The sequence below is a fragment of the Pangasianodon hypophthalmus genome, chromosome 4, assembly GCF_027358585.1.
Source record: "Pangasianodon hypophthalmus isolate fPanHyp1 chromosome 4, fPanHyp1.pri, whole genome shotgun sequence".
Taxonomy (NCBI): Eukaryota; Metazoa; Chordata; class Actinopteri; order Siluriformes; family Pangasiidae; genus Pangasianodon; species Pangasianodon hypophthalmus.
Window position 1 is genome coordinate 22,980,652 of NC_069713.1, and position 24,014 is coordinate 23,004,665.

At 38.7% G+C, this 24,014-nt stretch overlaps 3 protein-coding genes across 5 annotated transcripts; all 3 read right to left on the bottom strand.

The window, feature by feature from the left end:
* Positions 1 to 302: 302 nt before the first annotated feature.
* Positions 303 to 7,293, bottom strand: dph2 (diphthamide biosynthesis 2). Of its 2 annotated transcripts, none has more exons than XM_034303790.2 (7): positions 7,078 to 7,293; positions 5,868 to 6,058; positions 5,587 to 5,699; positions 5,278 to 5,498; positions 3,372 to 4,049; positions 1,562 to 1,756; positions 303 to 987 (listed from the first exon to the last, which is right to left on the bottom strand). In XM_034303790.2, the coding sequence occupies exons 2-7, from the start codon at positions 6,024 to 6,026 to the stop codon at positions 845 to 847; spliced, it is 1,509 nt and encodes a 502-aa protein (XP_034159681.2). In that variant the 5' UTR covers positions 6,027 to 6,058; positions 7,078 to 7,293; the 3' UTR covers positions 303 to 844. The 2 variants fall into 2 exon arrangements, with proteins under 2 accessions (XP_034159681.2, XP_026792758.3); XM_026936957.3 differs by having other exon boundaries at positions 6,918 to 7,291.
* Positions 7,294 to 7,495: 202 nt separating this feature from the next.
* On the bottom strand, positions 7,496 to 16,168 carry mcur1 (mitochondrial calcium uniporter regulator 1). Of its 2 annotated transcripts, XM_026936140.3 has the most exons (10): positions 16,048 to 16,168; positions 15,740 to 15,951; positions 13,228 to 13,347; positions 11,430 to 11,533; positions 10,988 to 11,089; positions 10,767 to 10,808; positions 10,311 to 10,382; positions 10,141 to 10,194; positions 9,842 to 9,956; positions 7,496 to 8,551 (listed from the first exon to the last, which is right to left on the bottom strand). In XM_026936140.3, exons 2-10 carry the CDS (start codon positions 15,930 to 15,932, stop codon positions 8,496 to 8,498), a joined length of 858 nt encoding a protein of 285 aa, XP_026791941.1. In that variant the 5' UTR covers positions 15,933 to 15,951; positions 16,048 to 16,168; the 3' UTR covers positions 7,496 to 8,495. The 2 variants fall into 2 exon arrangements, with proteins under 2 accessions (XP_026791941.1, XP_026791940.1); XM_026936139.3 differs by having other exon boundaries at positions 15,740 to 16,156.
* Positions 16,169 to 19,059: 2,891 nt separating this feature from the next.
* Positions 19,060 to 23,070, bottom strand: rgs9bp (regulator of G protein signaling 9 binding protein). The gene is made up of 3 exons (XM_026935814.3): positions 22,623 to 23,070; positions 20,887 to 21,193; positions 19,060 to 20,115 (listed from the first exon to the last, which is right to left on the bottom strand). The coding sequence occupies exons 1-3, from the start codon at positions 22,710 to 22,712 to the stop codon at positions 19,748 to 19,750; spliced, it is 765 nt and encodes a 254-aa protein (XP_026791615.2). The 5' UTR covers positions 22,713 to 23,070; the 3' UTR covers positions 19,060 to 19,747.
* Between the last annotated feature and the right edge of the window lie 944 nt (positions 23,071 to 24,014).

Genomic DNA, 24,014 nt, shown 5'->3' on the forward strand with positions numbered 1-24,014 from the left:
CCCAGGAAGCATTACTGGCCCTGCTCTCTGTGCAGGAGGGAAAGCCTTATTTCCCTCTGATTAGAGCAACATTAACCAATCACAGGAGTGTGTCTGGGCACAGAAGCATAATAGAGCCATTACCATTTCTCTGTCTCCAAGTGTGCAGTTTGAAAAAATGTGGTGACTGCATGTATCAGAAAGAGCACAACCCTTTAACCTTACCAGCCCAGATGGTTTGAAGCTTAAACGTCTTCACATGGTCAGGGCTAAAAATGGAAATTAGTGAGTCCTCCAGCAAAGAACCGAGACAGAAATATTGATGAAAAAAGTAAGACATTGACTGTATATTTCTTTAATGGCTGTTATTCACTGGCTTTCAATTACAAGCTCCAACCAGGACACCTATTTCACTGTATTTAGTTTGGGTTTCTGGTTTGTTCTTGATTTTTTCCCCCCATACACATGATTGTGACTTGGTTGGTTGTGTGTAGAAGCTCACAGATCACAGTCTATATCCCTGGGCATAAGAAGCAATACAGAATTGCTTACTAGCACCACCAGCTCATCAAAATCTTACTTTTGGTTTATATCCATGTCCTTTGTGGAATTTTTATAGTGAGGTTTGGAAATTAATTTAAATAATACCTTCTCTTTATCAGCATCATGTATATGGAAAATAATTCTGACAGTCATATTAGCTTAAACACGGCATACTTCACTTCTGTCCAGTGTCAGTGGATTGATACACTAACACACACCCTCTGTGCTTTACATTAAATATGATGCAACGTGTCCCAGCAGTGAGGTCTTTCTTATTTCCTTTTGGACTCCAGACTGTTTCTTGTATTTTAGTGTTTTAGGGTCAGGTCAAGCAGTCTTTACTGTCTGTACCCTCCTCCTCATAAGCAATAGCGATGCCTCGTCTTCCCTCCACAGCTTTTACTACTGGCGTTTCCCCCAGCTTGGGCTCCAACCCCTGCCAGCTCCGGCCCGCGAGAAAAGATGCTGCCAAAAGAGAATGCAAATCATTTATAACAAGAAATACATTCTGCATTAGATGAATAGAACTTTGTGTGGAAGAAAATCAGAACAGCACTAATCCCTTTGCCACACCAGAGGATAACTGGACTGGATTTGAGGCTGATTTGTACCTTCCAAAGATCCCAAATTATGTCCCAAAATATAATAGGATGTATCCAAAGGATTATGTTCCCAGATTATCCTGCGAGGAGGGATGTGTAAAATCACTCCAATCTATTTGCAGTCCAATCACGGCTGCCCTGATTTAAAACATCCTATAGCGGTGGGGGTGTGTTGTGTATGAAAACGCAATCGTGACATCATGATTGAAGCATCAGTAACTGCCATGACTGCCATGTTTGTTCTGATCTGAATTCAGGTCTGTTCAGAATCAGGATCACTGGTCAAGACTCATTAACAGAATCTGAAAGTGTGTGGTGTTTTATTCAGGTGATCACTGAAGGATGATCGATTACCAAAAAAATCTGTTTTTTGGTAATCGAGTGGAGTGGAAGTGGTAAAGTGTGAAAGTATTTCCGCAGTTCTTATAGCTCTTTACCTGCAGTATTCGTGTTGGCCACAGTTAGAGTCTGATTCCTGATCACAACTGAAGAAGAAAATGACGAACCATCTGCTGGCTCAGAGGAGGATCGTAAACAGGAAGTGCGCAGTGCTCCAGTGATCAGTGACACATCTGTTGTGTCATCATTAGTAGACTGATCTGATTCGGGAAAGTCCACATGACTGCTCCCTCCTGTTAAACATTTGATAATAAATTTTATAATCAACCCATTGTGCAACAATATTCAATTCAGCCGTGAAAAACATCAACAATATTAACTGACTGAACTCTCTGGGAGCCTCGGTTGCGAAACATCTGAGGTGCGATGGTGGCAGCATTTAACAATGTCAACACAACACACGTGACGTTGTCAGTGGATTTGGTATTATCAAAACCGATCTGACATTAATTCAGTGTTTCAGGCCAGCATATGCACCAACACTGCTACTCAGCGCCACATCAGTCCATCTCTTACAGTAATCCAAAAAAAGAATATTAATCAACATGTCAAAAAAAAAAAATCAACAAAGCAGAAAGTCTCAGGTGAATACAGTAATCTAGCCAGTGTAAGGAAAAGGCAGAGAAAACAAAAAGAGGCCAAAGGAGACAACCAGAAGCTATAAATATACATGCTCAGCTGCACACAGAGACAAATACAGTGGTGTTTCATCTGGGTTTTTTTTCTAAGCATTTTTTTTTACATAATTTACAGTGTGGCTTGAAGAGAAAATATCCAAGTTTGGGAAAATGACATTTCACAAACTCAGATTTCTTTACAACACATGTGAAAAAAGCAGGGATCACAACATCTCCAATGCCATGATAACCATTTCATTTGTTAGCCAAAACAGCAGCTAAGCTACATGTGCCCTTTGTGTTTTATACATAATGTTAATAATGCTAATGAAGGTAAATCTGGTTTTCTTTATTTTTCCCTTATGTCTCCTCCCTGCATGTATTTCTCTCGGCTGGGACCATGTCACTAAATTACCACGAGAAAGTAAAAGCAGAAATCAGGATTTTTTAAAAAGTAAACGGTTAAGTAACCATCTGATCACAGACCATGACTAACCATAAAACCATAACAATGAAACAATCCTAATGTCCTTGTACACAGCCACTTACAAAGTTTCAAGTAGCCTCAGTGTAAATAGACAGAAACGAAATGAAAAAGATCAGCTCTAACTACAGACTGAAGTAATGACGCAAAAATCCGGTTTAGGGTTGGGCTGGTGCTTTTGCATGAAACAGCCCAGATCCATGACTTCCAAACAGGCTGAATGACTATTTACTCATCAACCAACAGACATTGTGAAAACTGGCGTGCTCATTATGAAACTGCAGTAGCAAGGTGACAGTAAATCATTTGTAGATACTTCAATGTCCATGACCTGAAGAAGGGCGTGTATACATGCAGCTTTGGTTCAATGGCCTATTCATTTACAGCAAAGCAAGAAGCACAAAGCGACCTTTGAAGTGTCCTGTATATGACTAGATCACACACACAAACCTTTGAAAGATGAGATGATTTGCTGGCCATGAAACTGCCTCAACAAAATTCCTCAACGAATACATCGAGCTGTAGATAAAGAGAAATCTAACCACAGATTTACCAGAGCTCATGACGTAGTGGCATGCAATGAAAACTGCGCAAGTTAAAGCAACATTTTCAGCAGCCACTCACATATATAAAGCATCAGAAGTAAAAAAGGCATTAAATTCTGGTTTCAGTGAAGAACTGCACCTCGTGTACCTTACTACACTAACTGGTGATGTACACTTTAACGTACAATTAAGAACCACATACCAGGCAGCAGATCTTGAAAGTCAGTGATGTATTCTCCGCTCCACTCGCGATGCTTGTTGCAGGCCACTTCCATCTCAAACGGCGTCACCACTGGCCTGTAGAACTCGCTAGAATCCAGCAGTGAATTCTCTGGACAAGCAACTAACACATACACATCAATCTCCAGGAAGTTGGCCAGCTTTGGTACATTGATCTTGCCCATTGCAAACATATAGCTCTTCTTGCCAGCCTTGCGAATACTTTCTTTTAGCTGCTCAATGATGCTCATGTAGTTGGCGACGCCCAAAGTGCCAACCAGGATTCCCACCACACTGGCATCCTTCGCCCGCTCGATGGCATAGTAGCGCTTCATCAGTGCTTTATTGATGTTGATAGACTCAACTCGGCCTGTCGATGTGTCAGGGTTGAATGAACTGAAGGTGCAGCGGTTCCACGTCATCATGAAGTTGGTGAGAGTAAGACCCTCATGGCCAATGTAGAACATCCTGTAGTCCTCCACATTCTTTCCTTGTTTTAAACCAAACTGCCGGCCGAATTTATGAACAAACCCATCGTCCTGACAGCTTGAGTTATTGCCAACTTTGAGAGTTCCATAGACCTGACCGTGTGAATGATCAGCTCTTAGAACAGAGAACACAGCGTTGGAGTAGGTGTCACCCAAAAGCCTTTGGAAGTCATCTGACGAGAAGCAAACATATATTTTAAAAAAACATTCATATGAAGGCAGTTGATTTGCATGTTGGAATAACATTGGCAAGCTGAACTGACAAAAAAAAAAAAAAAAAAAGACCAACTTCAGAACAAATTACAAAAGAAAAAGCTTGTAGAGCATGCAGCATATCTTGCAAGGTTCTGCTGTGTTTTGCTGAACAGCCTTAGTGCTTGTGTGCCTTGTCTCTTGAGGATGAATGAAATGGCAATGCTATAGTGCTTTCCCACCAGACACGGGGGTAAGATATGGTAAATGAATAGGATCCTACATTTTGTATTTGCTTCCACTGCCAAGTGAGCTGTACTGAGTACTGAGGAACCCATGCTACAGTTTGGCACCCTTTCTGCCAGGGTATTACATGAGCCGAACGTGGGCATATGGGTGAAGCTAAAAATAGTGCAGACTGCTGATTACTCGAATACAGAATAGTACTACTGATAATGTATGGCTTTTGTACTGGACAGTGCAGCAATGTACTGACTGCCTGCCAAAATGACTTTCTCTTTTTAAATGTCCTTATTCTAGATGCAATGTCCCAATTTTATCATTCAATTTAATCTTTCAAATTAGTTTTTGTTTATTTTCTCTCAGTTAATATTTTCTTTTCACTATTTACCTTGACTTTACATGTCTTACCCATGATCCATATCAACCCCACCATTGGTTAAATGCCAAATGGCTTCCTATTCACTGTGTGCTCATTACACAGGGAACATATAGACTACTTGGTGAATGACATACACATTAGAAGGCCATTTGAGATTCAGTTACAGAAAATATACAAGTCCTTGTGTATGTTTTTGTTGCTTGTTGACATTATCTGACAAAGGCTGCACTTAAACATGTCTGTATTTGCACTTAAAGTATTGGCACCCTGGCCATTTGGTTGCACTCGCTGCAATTACAACAAACTCGCTGTGTTTCATGCTCAACATTTCACCCTGTGAGAGATGCTCCTCAGCACTACACACACGTTAGTCTAACATACATGATGTGCCTGTTTTTGTGGTTTATTTTATTCCAAATAAATCCATTTTATCAACTTTGAGAACCATTTAACTCCTTGTGCTGATAACTAACTCACCATGTGGTGCTGGCCGGTGGAAAAGCATTATTGTGAATTGACACTGAATTCCTTAGATTAAAAATAATAATACTAATAATAATAAAGCTGGAGTGATTTCTTTAACCTACCTATAGCATGTGAGTAGGTGACGTCATACAATATGATCATGTGAGTCTCCCTGTCAGGGTAGAGTTCCCTGAACGCTGCAGCACACTCCTGCACATTGATGGGTCTCTTCCCGAACACGTACATAAGGGGCAGACGTCTGGATGGACTGAGACACGAGCGGCCGTAGTGCACGATGCAGTCAGCTCCGACGTGCTCGGCAGCCACTTCATCCACACAGCAGCTGAGGAGGAGAACAAAGCATGTGGAGCATGGTTACTTATATCAGCTATTATAATGATAATGAGCATACCAATAAGACCAGATTTTACCTGCCATAGGTGGTGTCACCTAAAATATAAGTCTTTGCTTCGGTTTCCCTCTCTAACGCTGCAGAGACTGCAATGCTATCTACCAGAAGTTCATCAGGAAACTGCAAAGCTACCTGTGTTCAATAAAAGATTGTGGTGATTTACAGGAAAAAATGCTGATACGGGTTAAAAATATGCCTCAATGCAGGTTATTTTAGAGAACATCTGATTTTAGGAGCACACATTTTACAGAAAGAACACGAAACACTGTGAAAATGTTTTCCTGCCAAATCAAAGTTCACCTTTTTGAAATTATTACTGGTAATAAAGGAACAGGTCTCGCTGAGCTGATAAAGCTCCTGTAGATCTTCAAGCCGGCTGCTTGATTCAGTGAGGTTCACGTCCACATCCACACTGCGCTGCAGCACCGTCTCACTGTTACTGCTGAACACCTCCGTCATGTTGCTTTAAGCAGACGGGCTACATTCAGCACCTGGACAATACAGAGCAAAGAGAAAGCAATATCAATAGCAAGATTTTTTTAATTATTATTATTAACAGTCAGGTGATCAGAACATCTTTAACAATGTGGAAAAGTTTTGAAAGTGAGCCTCTTTATTAGTCTATCTATAGATAAATTCAGAACAAGGGGTTCATTTAAAGTGTAACAGCAACTGACTGCAAGTCATCTTACATAAAATAAAGAATCTTTCTAAGTAAGCTCAAAAGTTTGCATCCCCATTTACAGACTCTAATATATTCACTTTAACGTATCTAACTGTAGTGTCTAATAATTAAATCAGTCCACATACGGTTACTTTTGGAAACAATAAAAAGTTCCTAAAAGTTTAAACCAGATAAGTAACAAACTTTCACAGATTTGAAAAGGTTTCCCAGTAACAGTGAAAACTGAATAAAGACCAAAGAGTGGAAGAGAGAGACAGCTGAAGAAGACAAGTGGAATAAAAGTCCATATTTATATCACATTCAATTGAAATTGTTTCACTGCTTAAAACATTACACTTTTTGGTGATTACTGTTATAATGTACAAACCTGTGCAAAACCTGGCTGTAGGGTTTTTAAGTTAGGGGATACAGATAAACAATAAACAAATAATTACACACACACACACACACACACACAGAGCTATAGTTAGTTTAGTGAATAGTTTAGTTACATTTACAAATATGCTCAGATACAGATGACCCAAATATTATTTTGTATTTTCTGACTTGCTGTATCAAGCTTTCCTCCTCCTCCAGACACTCATCTTTGTAAACATGTTAAACTGCACCTGGGAAACACACTAAAGAGAGTGAGGAAGCTGCTGTCAAGCACAACATCAACACACCTGATAGACTGAGGATCTGTAACAGTTAGCATGCAGCTAACATCTAACCATGCACGAGACTCAGCACAGCAAGTGAACAATTAAGTTTGACAAAGTGCAGACAAATTCAACGGAAAGAGCGTGCTGCGACTTGCAAACTATAAAAACGTGTTGTATATACTAAAATAAAAGCTCGTAGTCCAGTAAATTGGGCTTCCACGTGAAAAGAGCTGCACTTCCGGGATGTGTTCTTCTTCGCAGAATGTAGCCGCACTGCTCCAGCGCGCTGCTGCCCTCTAGCGGCCCAGAGGAACGGCTGCGTCTCAATACACACAACCTAGATTTAACTAGATTTACTGCAACACTGACCATCGAGACTCTTCTGGAAACACAGTCAACGTCACATGCATACAAATCACAGCATCAAGGCAGAACACTGGGCTCTTATATACATACACACACACACACACACAGACAAATAAAAATCTTTTTGTGTTCCTTCTTTTCACTTTCATACTTTTTGTGATACAAAATATTTTTGTCACCCAATAAACACATAAAAATAGGAACATTGCAATATTTTAAGAATCTGCACATAAAAAAGACTTTTTTTTATTATTATTTGCACCTCAGGAAATTCAACAAATTAGTCTTATTGATAGACAGTGTGGTGTTAAATATTAAGTCGTAATAAAGAAATCATGTAAAAAAACAACAACAGTGAGATAACTTGAAATAAGATATTCAATTAAAATTATGAGTTAAATGACAATAGCTTGAAATAAGGAAAAAAAAAGAGATAACTCAAAATAACAATATATGATGAAATAATACAAAATAGCAATATATTCAGTTAAAATAAATACATTGTGTTATGAAATACTGAGATATCAATTCAAAATAACAACTTACTCATTTGAAATAACGAGATGAGATATTAAGTCAAAATAACAACGTTTTAATATATATATATTTTATTTTTAATATTTATTTCAGGGCAAATATTTATTTCAGATTATTAACCCTTATGGAAGTCATCCAAAAAATAAAATCCAAAAATTGCTTTTGTCTTTGGTCACTTCATTTCATCAATCCAGTCATTTGAAAAATCCGTACAAGTTAGATACCACTGGTGCTGCTATGTGACAGCTTCACATATTAGCTAGAACACTCGGTTAACATAATAAAACTTAATAACAATATTTACATGTCCACCCACAGACAGCAGGACACACGCTGTATTTCCATAACAGAACATTTAATACGTCACATGAAGTGCATTTCAGATAATAAGGTAATAAGTGCCTGCACAAATAAACTGCGGTGGAAGATATTTAAAAAAAAAAAAAAAAAAAAAAAGGAATAAAAATAAAAATACAAAAAAATTGTTCTCAGCAGCAGAGGATTTCTTCACGTGAAGCAGAAGGAGTGAGCGCCTTCATTAGGAATGTCAGGACCTGACAGATCAGGCTTGTTATATGTCAGATTGAGAAGCAGCAGTACTGTGACCCGATGCTTATAAGGAATTTCTTCACTGGATTTCGTGGTTGTCTGCATGAGGGATATGTTTGGTATTGTTTTATGGAGATTTCTCTGCACTCACATCCATATTCGAAAGAATCCAAGTACTACTGTGAGACACGTGAACACTGACCCTGGGGAAAGCCAGAAGACACAACACAAAACCGTCAGGAACACTTTACTAGAGACACACAGTGACATTCTCCAGTTATTTGTGTAACCCCTACACACATGCCTTTAATACAGAATCTCAGCAATGGAGCAGATTGTGTACTACTGATATTCTGTAAACGTATAAACGTTACTTTCGTGATGCAAAATGGCTTGTCAGGTCAAAGTTCTGTGTCTAATGCAGAGTCCCTTCACTGGGAATGTTTGAGAAAATGGCTAACTGAGAAAAAAAACAAGTAATTGATTGAAAGGAATGGACAACAAAATCACTTTCACCTCTGTTACTATGTAATTCAGCAGCCAATCAAGTGTCTGTGCTCGTATGGTGCTTCAAGCTGTCATTTGTTAATCTGTGTTCTTTTCAGAGCTTCATGAGACACACAAAGTTCTGGGACCAACAGAGGGTTACACTGCAAGTCTCAGATGCTGCATTCAAATGTGGTCACATTTTCCTTATTTACAAGAGGCTTCTACACCACACACTCACGCTAGAGGCATTAACTAGTGATGTCGTGTTCACAAAGGAGTTTAGATGAGTCTTGTAATGTAATCTAATCAATATGCTTACATTAAAACATGTTTTCAATATCTGAATGATTTGTTAACATTATTTTTAAGACATGTGTTTGACTCTCAGAGGTGTAACTTCCAGCATGACAGAGAGGATCCGTGACACGTGAAGCCGGTCTCTTTTCGAACTGCTGCTCATGCTGCATCACAGTGCAGTGACACACTCAGAGGAAAGTGCTATTTGTCCTCTTCTGCATACATGACCTCACAGACGCCCATGATTGGTTAGTGCTCCTGGGTCCCACTCAGACAGCATGGCCAATTTTGCTCTCTAGACACCCTACTACAGATGGCTGTGTCACCGTCGGGATTCAAACTCTCCCTATTCTTTTGCACCACTCAGCAGTTAATTCTTATAGGTGACCCAAATGGTCTGACAGACTGAAAGCGCCCGTATTTCCATCACTAGTATTAAGCATTTCAGAAGTCGAGTTTCTAACAGCACTGAGTTCTCTATAGTGCCACGACGATGATGCTCCTCAACATGGTGGAGCCCATGGAGGTTCAGCTAGCAGTCAGTGCTGAGTGTAATTAAAGTGTAATTGTAGTTATATCGAGTCTCTTTTGAGTAATGTATTAACATATCTGAGGGAAATGTTGATACTCCCTATGTTTATATCTTGTTTCCACTGTCATTCTCCATTCACATTATTTGAAGAGCAGGTTATTACTGTAAAAGTTACCTGCTAGATATTTGATACTATCCAGTTTGTGAGATTCCAGCATGGTTTTCAGGCCAGCCACTTCTGTGTCGATCTTCACATTACTCTGAGTCACATGGCGGTCCTGCTCAGCGAGCTGGCAAAGAGAGAAAACTTACCATTAACTGCTATTTACCAATCTCTATCATAATTGATCATAAGTCACACATCATAAAGTCTTAAGCTGGAGCAATGTTCATCTTTTTTCTAAACCCCAAAATTAAGGAAGACAAAAATGAACTGTGCAAGGATATATAGAAATATTTGTGTATTGTACCTACCATCTCCATCATGTGTTTTCTGGCCTCCAAAATATTCTTTTCATGCTCTGCTTTCTGAAATACAGCAGTTTTAGACAAAATGAAATCTTCTTTAAATATTTAAGAAACATTAACTGCATTTAAAGTTTAAAAGATGTTTTTGCCTTAGGTTTCACCAATGTAGAACGTACCATCTCTTTCACCTGGCTTTTTTCCAAGTTCACATCTAGCTTGTTGTCTAAGCGTACTTTATTCATCATATCCTAATCATTCAGACAAAAAAAGATTAGAATGTGACAAATGTTCAGAGGATCAGAGGTATTTGGGGGCTGTTTAACTGCATAACATTCTGCATATCATAGTAAATTTGCTCCATCACATGCGCAATTACATGAACAATTACCACAATGTTGTCTATAACTACCCATATAACCACACTCAATGATTCTGAATCAATCAAATTATTCTGCTTCTTTGGATTATCAGTTAAATACCCCCTTCATGTCAAAACCATTTAGAGATTTTCAAAATGTTAACCATTGTGGAGGCTGATCAACAGTGAAGGTCACTACAGTCCAGCAATACAACTGATCCAAAATACAAATTTAGGTTAACAAAATTTGTAAAAAGTGTACATTTCTACTTACAGAGAGCTGCATCTTCACTTGTGCAAGCTCTGCTTTAATTCTCTACAAAGAGAAACATGCAAAAAAAAAAAAAAAACCACAACTGATCAAGTTCCTCTGAGCCAAGCCATTTATACATTTATATTTATGCTAAGCAATAAAAAAATAGCAGAAAGATACTGCTCATAATGTTCTACTCCAGTATTAGGTTAACATACAGAATAGATAAACATGGCACTTACTTCGTTCTCTGCCAGTAATGTGGAAAATTCACTTTTCTCCAAAATGATCATGTCTTTTTTTACTGCTGCAATATGAGACATAACCTTCTGTAACATGATCTCCTGTTAAATAGCAAATAGAAATCATATACCGTGAGTGTGCTGGATACTAATGCCACAAAACTGTGCAGATCATATCATTCCAATGATTATATGTTGGAATTTAACAAAACAAAAAAAAACAAAAAAAAAAAACAACAACAACAAAAAAAACATTTAACCAAATCAATTACTCCTGTCTTGGTAAAAACGTTTGAATAAATAGAAAGCTATAGACATAATATATATGTAAAGGACATAAGTATGGTGCCAGTCAAACATGTTTCACCTCCTAGACATCAAGCAGCAAACATCTCCGAATAATCATAACATAATCATAAGAATCATAAACATAAAATCATACTTGCTGAGTCTTGGTGACCATATCACTATACATGATGTCCATGTAGGAGTTGGTTGTATTGAGCAATACTTTAAGAATAACCTCAGCCTGCTGGATTGTGAACCCTAAAGGAAAGGAACAGTGTTTTAGTTGGTCTCACACTCTAATTACTGAACTTATTACAAAGCAAACTTTGCACCATGCATGTACAGTGAATATAAAAAGTCTACACACCCCTGTTAAAATGGCAGGTTTTTGTAAAGTAAAAAAAAAAAAAAACTAAGATAAATCATGTCAGAACTTTTTCCACCCTCAATGTGAAATTACAACATATAAAAATTAAGTGGAAAAACAATCAACAAACAAAACAAACATTTTAGGGAAAAATAGGAAAATAAAAAAGTTACAATAACAACTTGCATAAGTGTGCACACCCTTTTATAATTGGGGACGTGGCTGTGCTCAGAATGAACCAATCACATTCAATCTCATGTCCATAAGTAATTATCATACAGCTTTCATCAATTAAATTATTCTGATTAACCCCAAATAAAGACCAGCTGTTTCTGTAGGATTTTCTTCACATCTTGGTTTCATCTGAGTGCTGAAGCCATGGTCTGCAAAGATCTTACAAAGCCTGTATGGCATCTCACTTGTCGAAAGATATCGATCAGGAGAGGGCTATAAAAGAATTTCCAAAACATTAAATGTACCATGGAACACCTTGAAGGCCATCATCTACAAGTGTAGAATATGGAGCACAACAATGACATTACCAAGAACAGGACATCCATCCAAAATCTATAAAAGAACTAGAGAAAAAACAGGGAGGCTGCCAAGAGACCAACGGCAACATTAAAGGAGCTGCAGGAATATCTGACAAGTACTCATTACTCTCTGCATGTGACAACAATCTCTCATATTCTTCACATGTCTGGGCTATGGGATACGGTGGCTGAAAGAAGCCCTTTCTCACAAAAATCACCCTAAACCATGTGGCAAAATGTGTTAGAGTCTGATGCGAACAATTCCAAAGGGAATAATATTTCCACAATTCCAAAAGTTATGTTTGGCCCAAAAAAGCACATCACCAAAAGAACACCATAGTAAGGTGAAGCATGGTGGTGGCAGCATTGTGCTTTATGGCTGCTTTTCTTCAGCCAGAATTGGGGCTTTTATCAAGGTGGAGGGACTCCTGAATAGCTTCAAATACCAGTTGATTTTAGTGCAACAGTTTCAGGCATCTGATAGTCAGCTGAAGATTTCACCTTTCAGCATGACAATAAGCCAAAGCCTACATCCAAATCAACAAAGGAAAACCAAAAGAAGACCAAAGTTTTTGAATGGCCCAGCCAGAGCTTGGACCTGAATCCAACTAAAAATCTGGGGGGTGACCTGAAGCAGGCTGTGGATAGGAGATGCCCTCACAATTTGATGGATCTAGAATGTTTTTGGAAGAAAGAGTGGGAAAATATAAGTCAAGATGTGCCATGCTGATAGAATCTCACCCAAAAAGACTGAGTGGTGTAATATAATCAAAAGGTGCTTCAGCAAAGTATTGGTTTAGGAGTGTGCATACTTATGCAACTAGGTTATTGTAATTTTTTATTTTTTTTTTTTATTCCCCTAAAAAAAGTTTCTGATCATTTTTCACTTTATTTGTACACATTGCAATTTCACATTAAAGGTGAGGAAAGTTCTGACATGATTAATCTTGGCTTAATTTTTTTTACTTCGTAAAAACCTGCAATTTTAACAGGGGTGTGTAGACTTTTTATATCCATTGTACAATAATCCTTGAATACAAAAACATACTAACCACGCTCTTCCAGGAGTTGGATCATTGCATGTGTATCAAAGAGAAGCTTTCTGTGGCCAGATTTTGCAAGGTCTGATCTAGTCAAGTCATACTGCATCACTTTAATGGAGGTGCTCAACTCTGTAAAGAACATGTTTTGGGATTAAATATGTGAGTGTAACACTTCAAATGCAAACTTGAAGAAAAGAGTCATTAAACTGTCTTCATATCTTGCAGATTCACTTCTATTCTCCTTCCTAGTTATGGTATACCTTAATCTTTCTCAGATCTCTGTCATTATAATCCCAAAATGAAGCCATGTAAAAAATATTAAAATTTAAACTAGGAACTAGGTCTGATCATTATTTCTCGAAGACCAATCACTGATCACCATTGTTTGTCCCACACACAGACTTCTTTGTTCTTCAATTTAAACTCTCTTCTTGACTATATTTACAAGTAATAAAAGTGAGTTATTCCATTCATAACCTTATCCCAGTGCTTCTTTTTGTCTGCATTCTTGATAAAAATTTTAGTATTTTGTAAATACCTAAACAGTTGGTTTGACCATAGTTTGCAAATACATAGTTAGTTTGTTGTGCCAGGACCAAAGACTACCTCCTTCTATAATAAATAAGTTATAATTTTCTATTCTGATAAAACTCTATTCTATCCAATGTGTCTTCAGACAATCTTCATGGAATGGCACAAACATACTTCACTTTCACCACATATTTGCACACAGCTGCTACGTGAGCATTGTGAATATACTCACTTGCATATCTTATATACGGTCCCATTGGAAAGTATCGGAACAGCAAGGCCAGTTCTTTTGTTTTTGCTATACACTAAAGACATTTGGGGTTGATATCAGTAGATGAATATGAAACAACAGATCAGAATTTCAGCTTTCATTTCCTGATATTTACATCTAGATCTGGTAAACAACTTAGAACATGACACCTTTTATTTGAACCCACACATTTTAATCACCCACAAGTGATTAAAAATATTTGAACATGTGACTGACAGGTGTTTCTTGTTGCCCAGGTGTGCCCTTTAGATTGACTGTTTAAACAATTAATAGCTCGGAATGTCTACTCTTGGTTTGAGTCCTGGGTTTCTCCTGTCAAGACTGCATTTGTTGTTAAAAAGGATAAACCAACATGAAGACCAGAGAGCTGTCTATGGGAGAAAAGCAAGCCATTTTGAAGCTGAGAAAAGAGGGAAAATCAATGGGAATAGCCAATATAACAACACGGAATGTCCTGAAAAAGAAAGAAACCACTGGTGTACTAACAACCAGATGTCAAACAGGTCAGACAAGAAAAACAACAGCAGTTGATGAAACAAACATTGTGAGAGCTGTGAAGAAAAACCCAAAAACAACAGCCAGTGCCATCACCAACAACCTCCACACAGCAGGGAGTATCACAATCCACCGTTCGAACAAGACTTTGAGAGCAGAAATATAGAGGCCATACCACAAGATGCAAACCATTCATCATCAGTAAAAATGGATTGGAATAAGAACATGATTGGAATTTGCAAAGAAATATAGAGATGAGCCACAAAAGTTTTAGAACTAAGATTAACCTCTACCAAAGTGATGGAAAGGCCAAAGTGTGGAGAAAGAAAGGATCATGATCCAAAACATACAAGCTCATCAGTCAAGCACGGTGGAGGTAGTGTCATGGCTTGGACTTGCACGGCTGCTTCTGGAATGGTTTTTTTGATGATGTAACTCGTGATGGATGCAGCAAGACAGTGACCCAAAACACACTGCCAACACAACAAAGGACTTTATCAGTGGAAAAAAATGGAAGGTTTTAGACTGGCCAAGCCAATCACCAGACCATAACCCAATTAAGCATGCATTTCACCAATTGGGTGGTTTGCCATCAAAGATGCACAAGCGACATGCCAAATGGCTGCAGGATACACACAGTGCCCATCTTGCATATGGGTAGTTAACGACAAGTATAAATCAGCTTTAATATGAATATGCATGATATGCAAATGATCATGACGATTCAGCGAATATGCAAATTAATCCATGACGTCATCTGGTGACTTCAAGCCTTTTTGCTTTGCTAACATTGGGCACGAGTCAAGAACATTTTTGAAAGTGTCATCTTGTCTGTGAAAGGTTTATTATAGCTACATGAAAATCCAGGTCCACTGCTCGATCCTGAGCTCGGGTTTCTGTTTGTGTGCAGTTTGTGTGGATGTTCTCCAGCAAGTTTCCTCTCACCTCCCAAAAACATGCATTACTATTTTTTTCTTTCCTGTTTTCTCATGATCTCGACATAGCAAAAACATGCCAGTATGTGGATTGGCTAGAAATAATTGCCCCTAGGTGTGAGTGTGTGTGTGTGTGTGTGTGTGTGCATGGTGCCCTGTGATGGACTGGCATCCCATCCAGGGTGTATTCATGCCCAGTGTTCCCAGTATAAGGCTCTGGATCCACCCTGCCCCTGAGCAGGATAAAGCTGTGACTGAGTGAGTGAACTGTGAATGCAGGGCTCGTTACCTCTGACCAGCGACCATTGCACACCTTTCCACAGCGAGCCAGTGTCCGTCCCACATTTAACACATGACCGTCGAAATGCAACCGTGTGCAGCGTTTTCCCCTTTCCATGTCTTAACACTAATATTGTGCTAAAAGCAGGGTACACTCTCCAGCGGTTTGCTCCCAGAGTAACAACACTGAGTAAACGTGCCATGTAGCCTCTGTTTGCTCTTCTGTCAAAGTCAAACAAATAAGAAATATTTTTACTCGTGCCCTGAAAACTGTCCAAAACAATCGCGTTGTTAAAACGCCCCAGAAACATTATTTACGTGGTTTTGTGTTCAAATATCACTATTTAAAATCCTCTTGAAACTTCTCCCGCATTCGAGAGTTTCCAACTTCCGGGTACACACTGGCGTCCGTGCGTAATGACATACGTCATCACGCATAGACGCAACTGGTTTAATCCTTACATCAGTCGACGTCACTCACCGGGCACTTTATTAGGAACAGTATACTAATACACGGTATCCTAATACTGCCTCCCTTTGCTCTCAAAACAGCCTCAATTCTTCATAGCATGGATTCCACAAGATGTTGGAAACATTCCTTTGAGATTCTGGTCCATGTTGACATGATTACATCACGCAATTCCTGCAGATTTTTCAGGTGCACTTTCATGCTGTGAATCTCCCGTTCTACCACATCCCAAACCGTATTGGATTCAGATCCGGTGACTGGGAAGGCCACTGAAGAACACTGAACTCATTGTCATGTTCATGAAACCAGTTTGAGACAACTCTTTGTTTTGTGACATGGTGCATTATCATGCTAGAAATAGCCATCAGAAGATGTGTAATTTGTGGCCATGAAAGGATGCACATGGTCAGCAAACAATACTCACATAGGCTGTGGCATTCAAGCAATGATTGATTGGTATTAACAGGCCCAAAGTGTGCCAAGAAAACATTCCCCACACCATTACACCAGGTGTCATCATGACACAAGGCAGGTTGGGTCCATGGATTCATGCTGTTGGTACCAAATTCTGACCCTACCATCTGCGCACCTCAACAGAAATTAAGATTCATCAGACCAGGCTATGTTTTTCCAGTGTTCAACTGTCCAGTTACTGTGAGCCTGTGCCCACTGAAGCCTCAGCTTTCTGTTCTTGACTGACAGATGTGGAACCTGATGTGGCCTTCTGCTGTTGTAGCCCATCTGCCTCAAAGTTGGACGTGTTGTGTATTCTGAGATGCTTTTCTGCTCACCACAATTGTACAGAGTGGTTATCTGAGTTACCGTAGCCTTTCTGGCAGCTCGAACCAGTCTGGCCATTCTCCATTGACCTCGCTCATCAACAAGGCATTTCATCTGCAGAACTGTCTCTCACTGGATGTTTTTTCTTTATTGCACCATTCTGAGTAAACTCTAGAGACTGTGGTGTGTAAAAATCCCAGGAGATCAGCAGTTATAGAAATACTCAAACCAGCCTGTCTGACACCAGTAATCATGCCACAGTTAAAATTACTGAGATCACATTTTTCCCCATTCTGATATTTGATGTGAACATTACCCAAAGCTGCTGGCCTGTATCTGCAGGATTTTATGCAATTACACTGCTGCCAGACGATTGGCTGATTTGATAATCGCGAGAATGAACAGGTAATAAAATAAAGTGTAATAATGTGTTAATAAAGTGCTCAGTGAGTGTATGTACTGTATATTCATGCAGTGTACAGTATGTGTTAAAGTTAATATTACTCTCACCCTGAGCCGGATTTATGCATGGGCTTAACCTGGACTGGTTTTAAATAAAAGTTATAAATAAATATTCAGGTTTCTAGTCCAGTGATAATGAGTGTTTTGGGGGCAGCAGGTAGCATTGCCTTACACCTCCAGGGTCCCCAGTTCATTCCTGAGCTTTCCATGAGGAGTTTCTGTGCATGTTCTCCCTGTGTCCATGTGGGTTTCCTCCAGGTTCTCTGGTTTCCTCCCACCTCCCAAAAGCAAGCCAGTAGGTGAATTGGCTAAGAGCATGCCTCTAAGTATGAATGTGTTACGCCCTGTATGCAACCCCTTAACCTTTGTTCCAGGTAAAGATTTAATACTTTTTTCCATTATCAAGTACATTATTTCAATTATTCTATGTCTACATTCTGATTGGCCGGCAGAGCAGTATGGCACTCTAAAGTTTGCTGCAGTCATTTGTCATTATTTGCTTGATTTGCTTAATGAGTAAGTTGCTTAGCTATAAGTCAGTTAATCTCAGAAAAAGGCTGTGGCAGTGGTGGTGTGGTAAAATGCCAGTTTGTGAATGGAGGGCAGAATTGGGGGCAGTGAGTGGTTCTGAGGAGTTTGCATCTATGGGTAGTTGTATTAATAAGTGTTCTGTGTTGCATTGAGCGGTGGGGGAGGAGAGAAGAGGAGGGAGTGACACAGATGTGAGGAGAGACAGCTGAGCTGAACTGAACTGTGTGTGTGTGTGTTTCTGGGTGAGACCATGAAGTAGAAAGCACTGAAAAGTGCTCCCAGACTTCACAACACAAGAGAGTATCACAGAGGCTTTTCCCACCAGTTAGTCTTATTACATTGCAATAATAAATTTAAAAGACATCCTAATGCATCCTAAATGGTAGCTTAGTGACCCCCTGCTATTGCTAATATGGAAAAACACATGCATCACTGGTTTTGGATGTTTTGTATTTAAGGGCAATTTGGATTTGTTCAACTGTGTATGACCTGTTTGGTGACTTTGCCATCAAATTAATTTGCGCACCATGGACAAACCATCCTGTCACTGAACTCACCATTACTCAATGAATCAGAGGAAAGTGGAATCGCATTTCAATGACATTGCATTGCTGAGTTATTACTCCAGATGTCAAACTTTGCCCTATTGGTGGCGCAGAAAGGCTTGACTGTCATACACCATAATTACTGTCTAGGTAGCTGAGACTGTCCTCTATCACTGTGCCAAATTTCATAAATGTGTATGAAGCATTTTATAGGCTGCCATGTACTCCTATTGTGAAAGATAATAATTGATAATAAGAGAACACAATTACAATAGGGTGCCTACGGACCTTTGGTGTTTGGCTGCCTAATAATTATAAAAAGAAGAGAACATACAAAACAAATGAATTTGAATTTGAATTTGTGTCTTTTGTAAATGTGCTGCCAAAATGTAATAACCACAATAAAATATGTGGCAGATCTGGACTTTACTCACTGTCATAACTAAAGAGCTTTCCAACTAATTTCACTGTGGTTCCTGACCAATTCATAGTTGTTACTAAATAATATGCTGTAAGGCAAACAACTGAATAATAAGCTGATAAAAGAGTTAAGTCAATAGGTACATCAGTGAATTTGAGAGTAGTTCTTTTCGGACACTTTTTTTAATATGGTCATCCTAATATAGACCTTGGAGGCTTATGTCTTGGGTGTTGTGCCAAAGAGTTGGAAAATATATTTAATTTCCTCAGATCTATCAGGTGGTACATACCACAGTATGGCTATCTAAATCTTCAAAAAAATTAATTAGCAAATAAACTATTTTTTCTTATTTCAAGGTTTGAATATTAACAGTGCTCTCTCTCTTTGCAAGAAACAATAAGTCATACACTAGGGTGTAGTTTCTTTGGATACTTAGACTCATTTAAAAGTCTTTATGACCATAATTATTACATTATTTATTAATAATTACAATTTTAACAATAATTAATATGCTGTTGATTTAACAGTGACTTTCCAGGGTGAATCAGGAGGGATGACAGTGCTTATTTTTGTGGTTTGCTCAAAAGGTACCAGCTAATGAAATGTTTCTTAAAATAACCGATATTTTTAAGTGGCATTTTCTTCAGTGTTTCCGAAATCATAATATTCTTGGGATTTACATGTTTTTATAGCTAGAATTCAGATGTAAATGTCTCTGAAACTCAGACTTTAATGTGAGAAAAAAAAAATCCAGTCATTGTTGGCTTTGGAAAATTTCTGAGATTTCAAGGCTCTCCAAGCAAAGTAGCCTCAGACCAAGAAAACTACACACACTGACAGTGCGACAGCAATGGCTGCCACACCACCTAACAGCATCACCACGAACATCTGGCTCCGGTCACAGAATCGCACCTGTGCCTCCTCCTCATCAGTGCACAGGAGCCCAAGTGAAGCGCTGTCAGTGCTGAGCGGCTCACTGTACTGGGGCCCTCGTGCCTCCACTGTCCAGCGCAGCACGTTCACCTTCATCTCCATGTCTTCCAGAGTGCGGTCCACCTGCGCAATCTCCTGCTCCAGCTGGCTTTGCTCAAGCCCCTCCATACTGTCTGTCTGTTCTCCATGCTCCTCCTGCAGATCAGGCACGCTCAGAGCACGAGCTGCTACTTCTGTCATACCTCCTACACATTGTACACAATTATTCAAGTCATTATTGTGTAAATTAGGAAAAAAAGGAAAAGTAAAACACCAAGCTTCATGTACTAGTGTTACATTAAATGTGTGGAAGTCTGGGAAAACCCACCGGACGATGCTGTGGCTGAATTCAGACTGAAAAACAGCCAAAAAAAAAAGACCAAAAATCACATCAAAATTGGGTCAAAATATATATTTTTTCATCATATACTTTGACATCTCAGTTTTCAGAAACCATAAATATTATTTATCAAAATGACGAGGAAATGTTTTTACATTTTTGTTTTTACATTCTACCTGTTGTGTAGGAAGGCAAATTAACATGGTGGAAAAAAAAAAAAAAATAGTCTCCCTAAAGTATTCTCAAGCCTCACTAGCAAAGTGTGATCTCCTCACAAGGTATCATAGATACTGGCTGTCAAAATGACCATAATGCTCCTTCACTGCTGTCGGAATCAAATGAAATTTTGTGGGTAATCAAGAATCTAAAATTCTTTAAATGTAGTTGAGATACATGCAAAAGACAAACATATGGGGCCTAGTAGAAAATGTCAAAAATTCACCATGTGAAAAGGTTTCCCAGACTTCCTCATATATAATGTAGACTTAGCTGATACAGTTCTTTGATGCAGTGTGTACACAGTGCATGGAAAAGAAGGCATCGTGTGCATAGTTTTAAAAAAATGTACAGGTATTTTCCACTTTATCAATGTGTTGAATGACAATGTGACATCAACACAGTGCTTCTCTGTGCTCACCCTGCATGCCCGTCTGCACTGTGGCACTGTTGTTGGCCACCGAGAAACTGTTGCCCATGTGATAAACTTTGCACATGTCTGCATAAAAAAGCTCCAAGCAGGAGGAGAAGGCCACCCACTGCAGCTCTGTCACCTTCCTTTCCTCCTCAGGCAGGGTTTTGTCCCTCAGTCGGGCTGTTAGGTGGTTACGACAGGACAGTGTGAGTGTCTGAGCGTGCTCACGTGTCTGCTGGAGCTCATGGCGCAGACTCTTACTGTCTGTGCAGCCACCAACACAGGAAGCCAGGTGCCGGTAACATGCCACCACCTATAAGATCAGAGAAGATATAGAGCATAAATATAGAATTTTTATGATCTCAGTGAGTTTCCTGATCTTTTATGAATCACCTATGAATCATTTATGAATTATCTATCTATCTTTAATTATAAGAAACAAAGTAGGCAAGAGATTAACATCCTGGTTTGCCCTTAACTTTTTAAAACCTGTTGTCAGGTCCAGACTTTCCTTATGTAACTATATAGCTTTCTTATTAGTTACACTAGCTACTAATATGCTTTAGGATAAGCAACTGAGTAATAAGCTGTGACCTTTAAGGATTAAGCAAGTGTTGGTTTTGGTAATAAACACATCAGTTTGGTTGAATAAAGCTTGTAAGAGAACTTTAAGGCCTTTTTGCCAAAAGTAGCATTTTGAATTAATCTAATCTAACCTAAACTCCCAGATTAAGAACAATGTTTATTAGGTCACTAATGAGGAAAAGCAAGGATCCATTACATCTATATAGCACAAATATTCATAGTCGAGAGAGCAGTCATTAGTTTTTCATACTTATGAATACATATTTATATATTCTTAAGTTGAAAGAATGCTCATTCATGCCTTAATGCTGAGCAAAGTACAGTTACGGCTAAGTTGAATAAAATTCTTGAAAAATCTATTCCATTGCAAATGTATAAAAATGAAAGACAAACATTTTAGCTTTATGATTTAGTTTGCCTGTCCACAAATATTACCGATAATCTACTTGTCATGAGATGGCTATTTCGGGACGAGTATTAAGACTCTGGGCCATATCTCAGAGCTCCATATGCTGATGAAACTCAGAGCACAGACATTTTTGTACTAGTTTGACTTCACTTAATAGCTTATGAGTATGTGACATTTTCTAATAAAATCCAACTATATTAATGACCATCCCCTATATTAATGGAAGTGGTTGTCAAAACAGTTTTCTTTGTTGGAAATTTTAATATAAATAAACTGTTTAGGTTGCAGCTAGAGAACATGTTATTGAAGACCTGTTTGCAGAATTCAAAATCTTTTGCGATAGATTTTCCACTTACAATACAAATAATTATGCACTGGACCATAGAACATCCCTATACAGATATAGTGCTTCTTTCCCTTTAGGCAGCAGGGCATGTGCTATTTCAAGATGCTTTTATGCCAATATTTCTGTGTTACATAAAAGGAAATAAAGACACAGACTATAATAGAGTGGCTAAAAATCAGCAAATAAGATATTAAGCTGAAATTGACATGTTAATGAAATTTAATTCAAAATATCTCACAAACATCTTTTGAACTGGATTGTATCACTTTACATATGAATGATTGATACAGTTCATGATAACCTTATGTGCATCAGTAAAAATAACGGCCAAGCAGATGAGATGAATGAATGTAGCATAACTCGTACAGTAAATTAAGAAATGTCAAACTATTTGTCACCCACCTTTGTAAGGGAGTCCACCATGGCTTGCCCCTCTTGAAGGGACCGTGCTGAGCTCCCATCATCAGCAACCTTGTTATTAGCGAGTAGCATAAGGTTGTTTCTGCTGAGTGGATGGCGCAACCCCCTGTCCTGGTATCTGAAAGGGTGGGAGTCTCACCCACTTAAATTCACTTGTTCGGCTTCACCTCCTCCTGGTCATTTGTTTGGAGGCCATAACTGACTACTTGTATTTCATCTAATGGCTGATCCAAAACTTTTAAACCAAAAACTTTGCAAAAAGGTCAGCAGTGCTCCCAAAACAAGGAGAACATACAGAGGGATGGCTGGCTAAGGTGCAAGTGGGGCGTGTTAATCCAGAGACTGACCCCTGTGCACTGATGTACGCAAGCAGGAGTGGCTAAGCTCATTATCTGCTGCTGAGAGGTGCAGCTATGCTGGAACCTGAGAAAACAGCACTGCCTCCTCAACACCACAAACAACCCCTCTATCATTCTCTGCCTGGCTGCCTCTCTCCTGCCTCACTCTTTTTTTCAGTGAAGAGAACTGCAGGAGGGAGTATAGTGTTTGTGATTACTCCTGACCACTGATATGATCTATGGATGTTGAAATCAACACAGATGTCAGTTCATCAAATAAGTGAAAATGTGCATATATAGGCTGAACAGAATTACACATAAAATGCTATGTAATATATTTCATAAGCAGAAATATCTGAGTTACATCAGACTTATTGCCTACATTCAAGATCACTGATTATTTTTATTATAAACTTCTTATAACCTAACTTTTACATGCATGATGTCTTTTATTCAGAAATACTTCAGAAGCCCCTCATTAACTTAACTGTACATTAACTTAATCGTAAAGGGTGTCTTTTGTTAAGCTGATATTGTGGAGAGTTGTTTAATAGGGAGTCTTTTTTAAGACAATATTTGGAGAATTATATGATAGTAATCATGAAATCCCTGTGAAGTAGTTTTTATAGGACATATGGAACATTATGTAGTGCATATTATCAAATCTTTTATATGTTTGATATTGCATGATAAAGCAGTGTTGCAGATGCCTTGTAGAAGCACTGAAAGAAGGCTTTTAACAATAACATCAGGATTTATAGATTCAAAGCCTCCAGTGAGTAATAGAAACGGATACGTCAACTTTATTTATGTCATTTATGTCAGACTTGTTCATCTGTTGTCAATTTGTTCCTTCAGCCTACATCATGTCAGTCTATATGCTTATACCCCATAATTCATAACAAGCAGTTAAGCATGACAGGTGAGTGACCTCTGTGCTAAAACTAATCTGATTAAAGGCAGGCTAAAATAATCCCTAAACTATAGCTGGTGGATTGGCCCTGATATTCCATCTGAACCGCTTCTTCAGCGACTA

Coding starts and splice junctions, on each gene's coding strand:
- dph2 (XM_034303790.2), bottom strand. CDS start 6,026: ATGACGGAGGTGTTCAGCAGTAACAGTGAGACGGTGCTGCAGCGCAGT. Junction 5,499..5,586: donor GGTGACACCACCTATGGCAG/GTAAAATCTGGT, acceptor TCTCCTCCTCAG/CTGCTGTGTGGATGAAGTGG. Junction 1,757..3,371: donor CTTTCAAGATCTGCTGCCTG/GTATGTGGTTCT, acceptor AATGTTTAACAG/GAGGGAGCAGTCATGTGGAC.
- rgs9bp (XM_026935814.3), bottom strand. CDS start 22,712: ATGCTACTCGCTAATAACAAGGTTGCTGATGATGGGAGCTCAGCACGG. Junction 21,194..22,622: donor TGGTGGACTCCCTTACAAAG/GTGGGTGACAAA, acceptor CTGATCTTATAG/GTGGTGGCATGTTACCGGCA. Junction 20,116..20,886: donor AGTGCAGACGGGCATGCAGG/GTGAGCACAGAG, acceptor TACAATGTGTAG/GAGGTATGACAGAAGTAGCA.
- mcur1 (XM_026936139.3), bottom strand. CDS start 16,040: ATGTTTCTGGGGCGTTTTAACAACGCGATTGTTTTGGACAGTTTTCAG. Junction 13,348..15,739: donor GCAATGGTCGCTGGTCAGAG/GTAACGAGCCCT, acceptor TGTTCTTTACAG/AGTTGAGCACCTCCATTAAA. Junction 11,090..11,429: donor TGGTCACCAAGACTCAGCAA/GTATGATTTTAT, acceptor GCTATTTAACAG/GAGATCATGTTACAGAAGGT.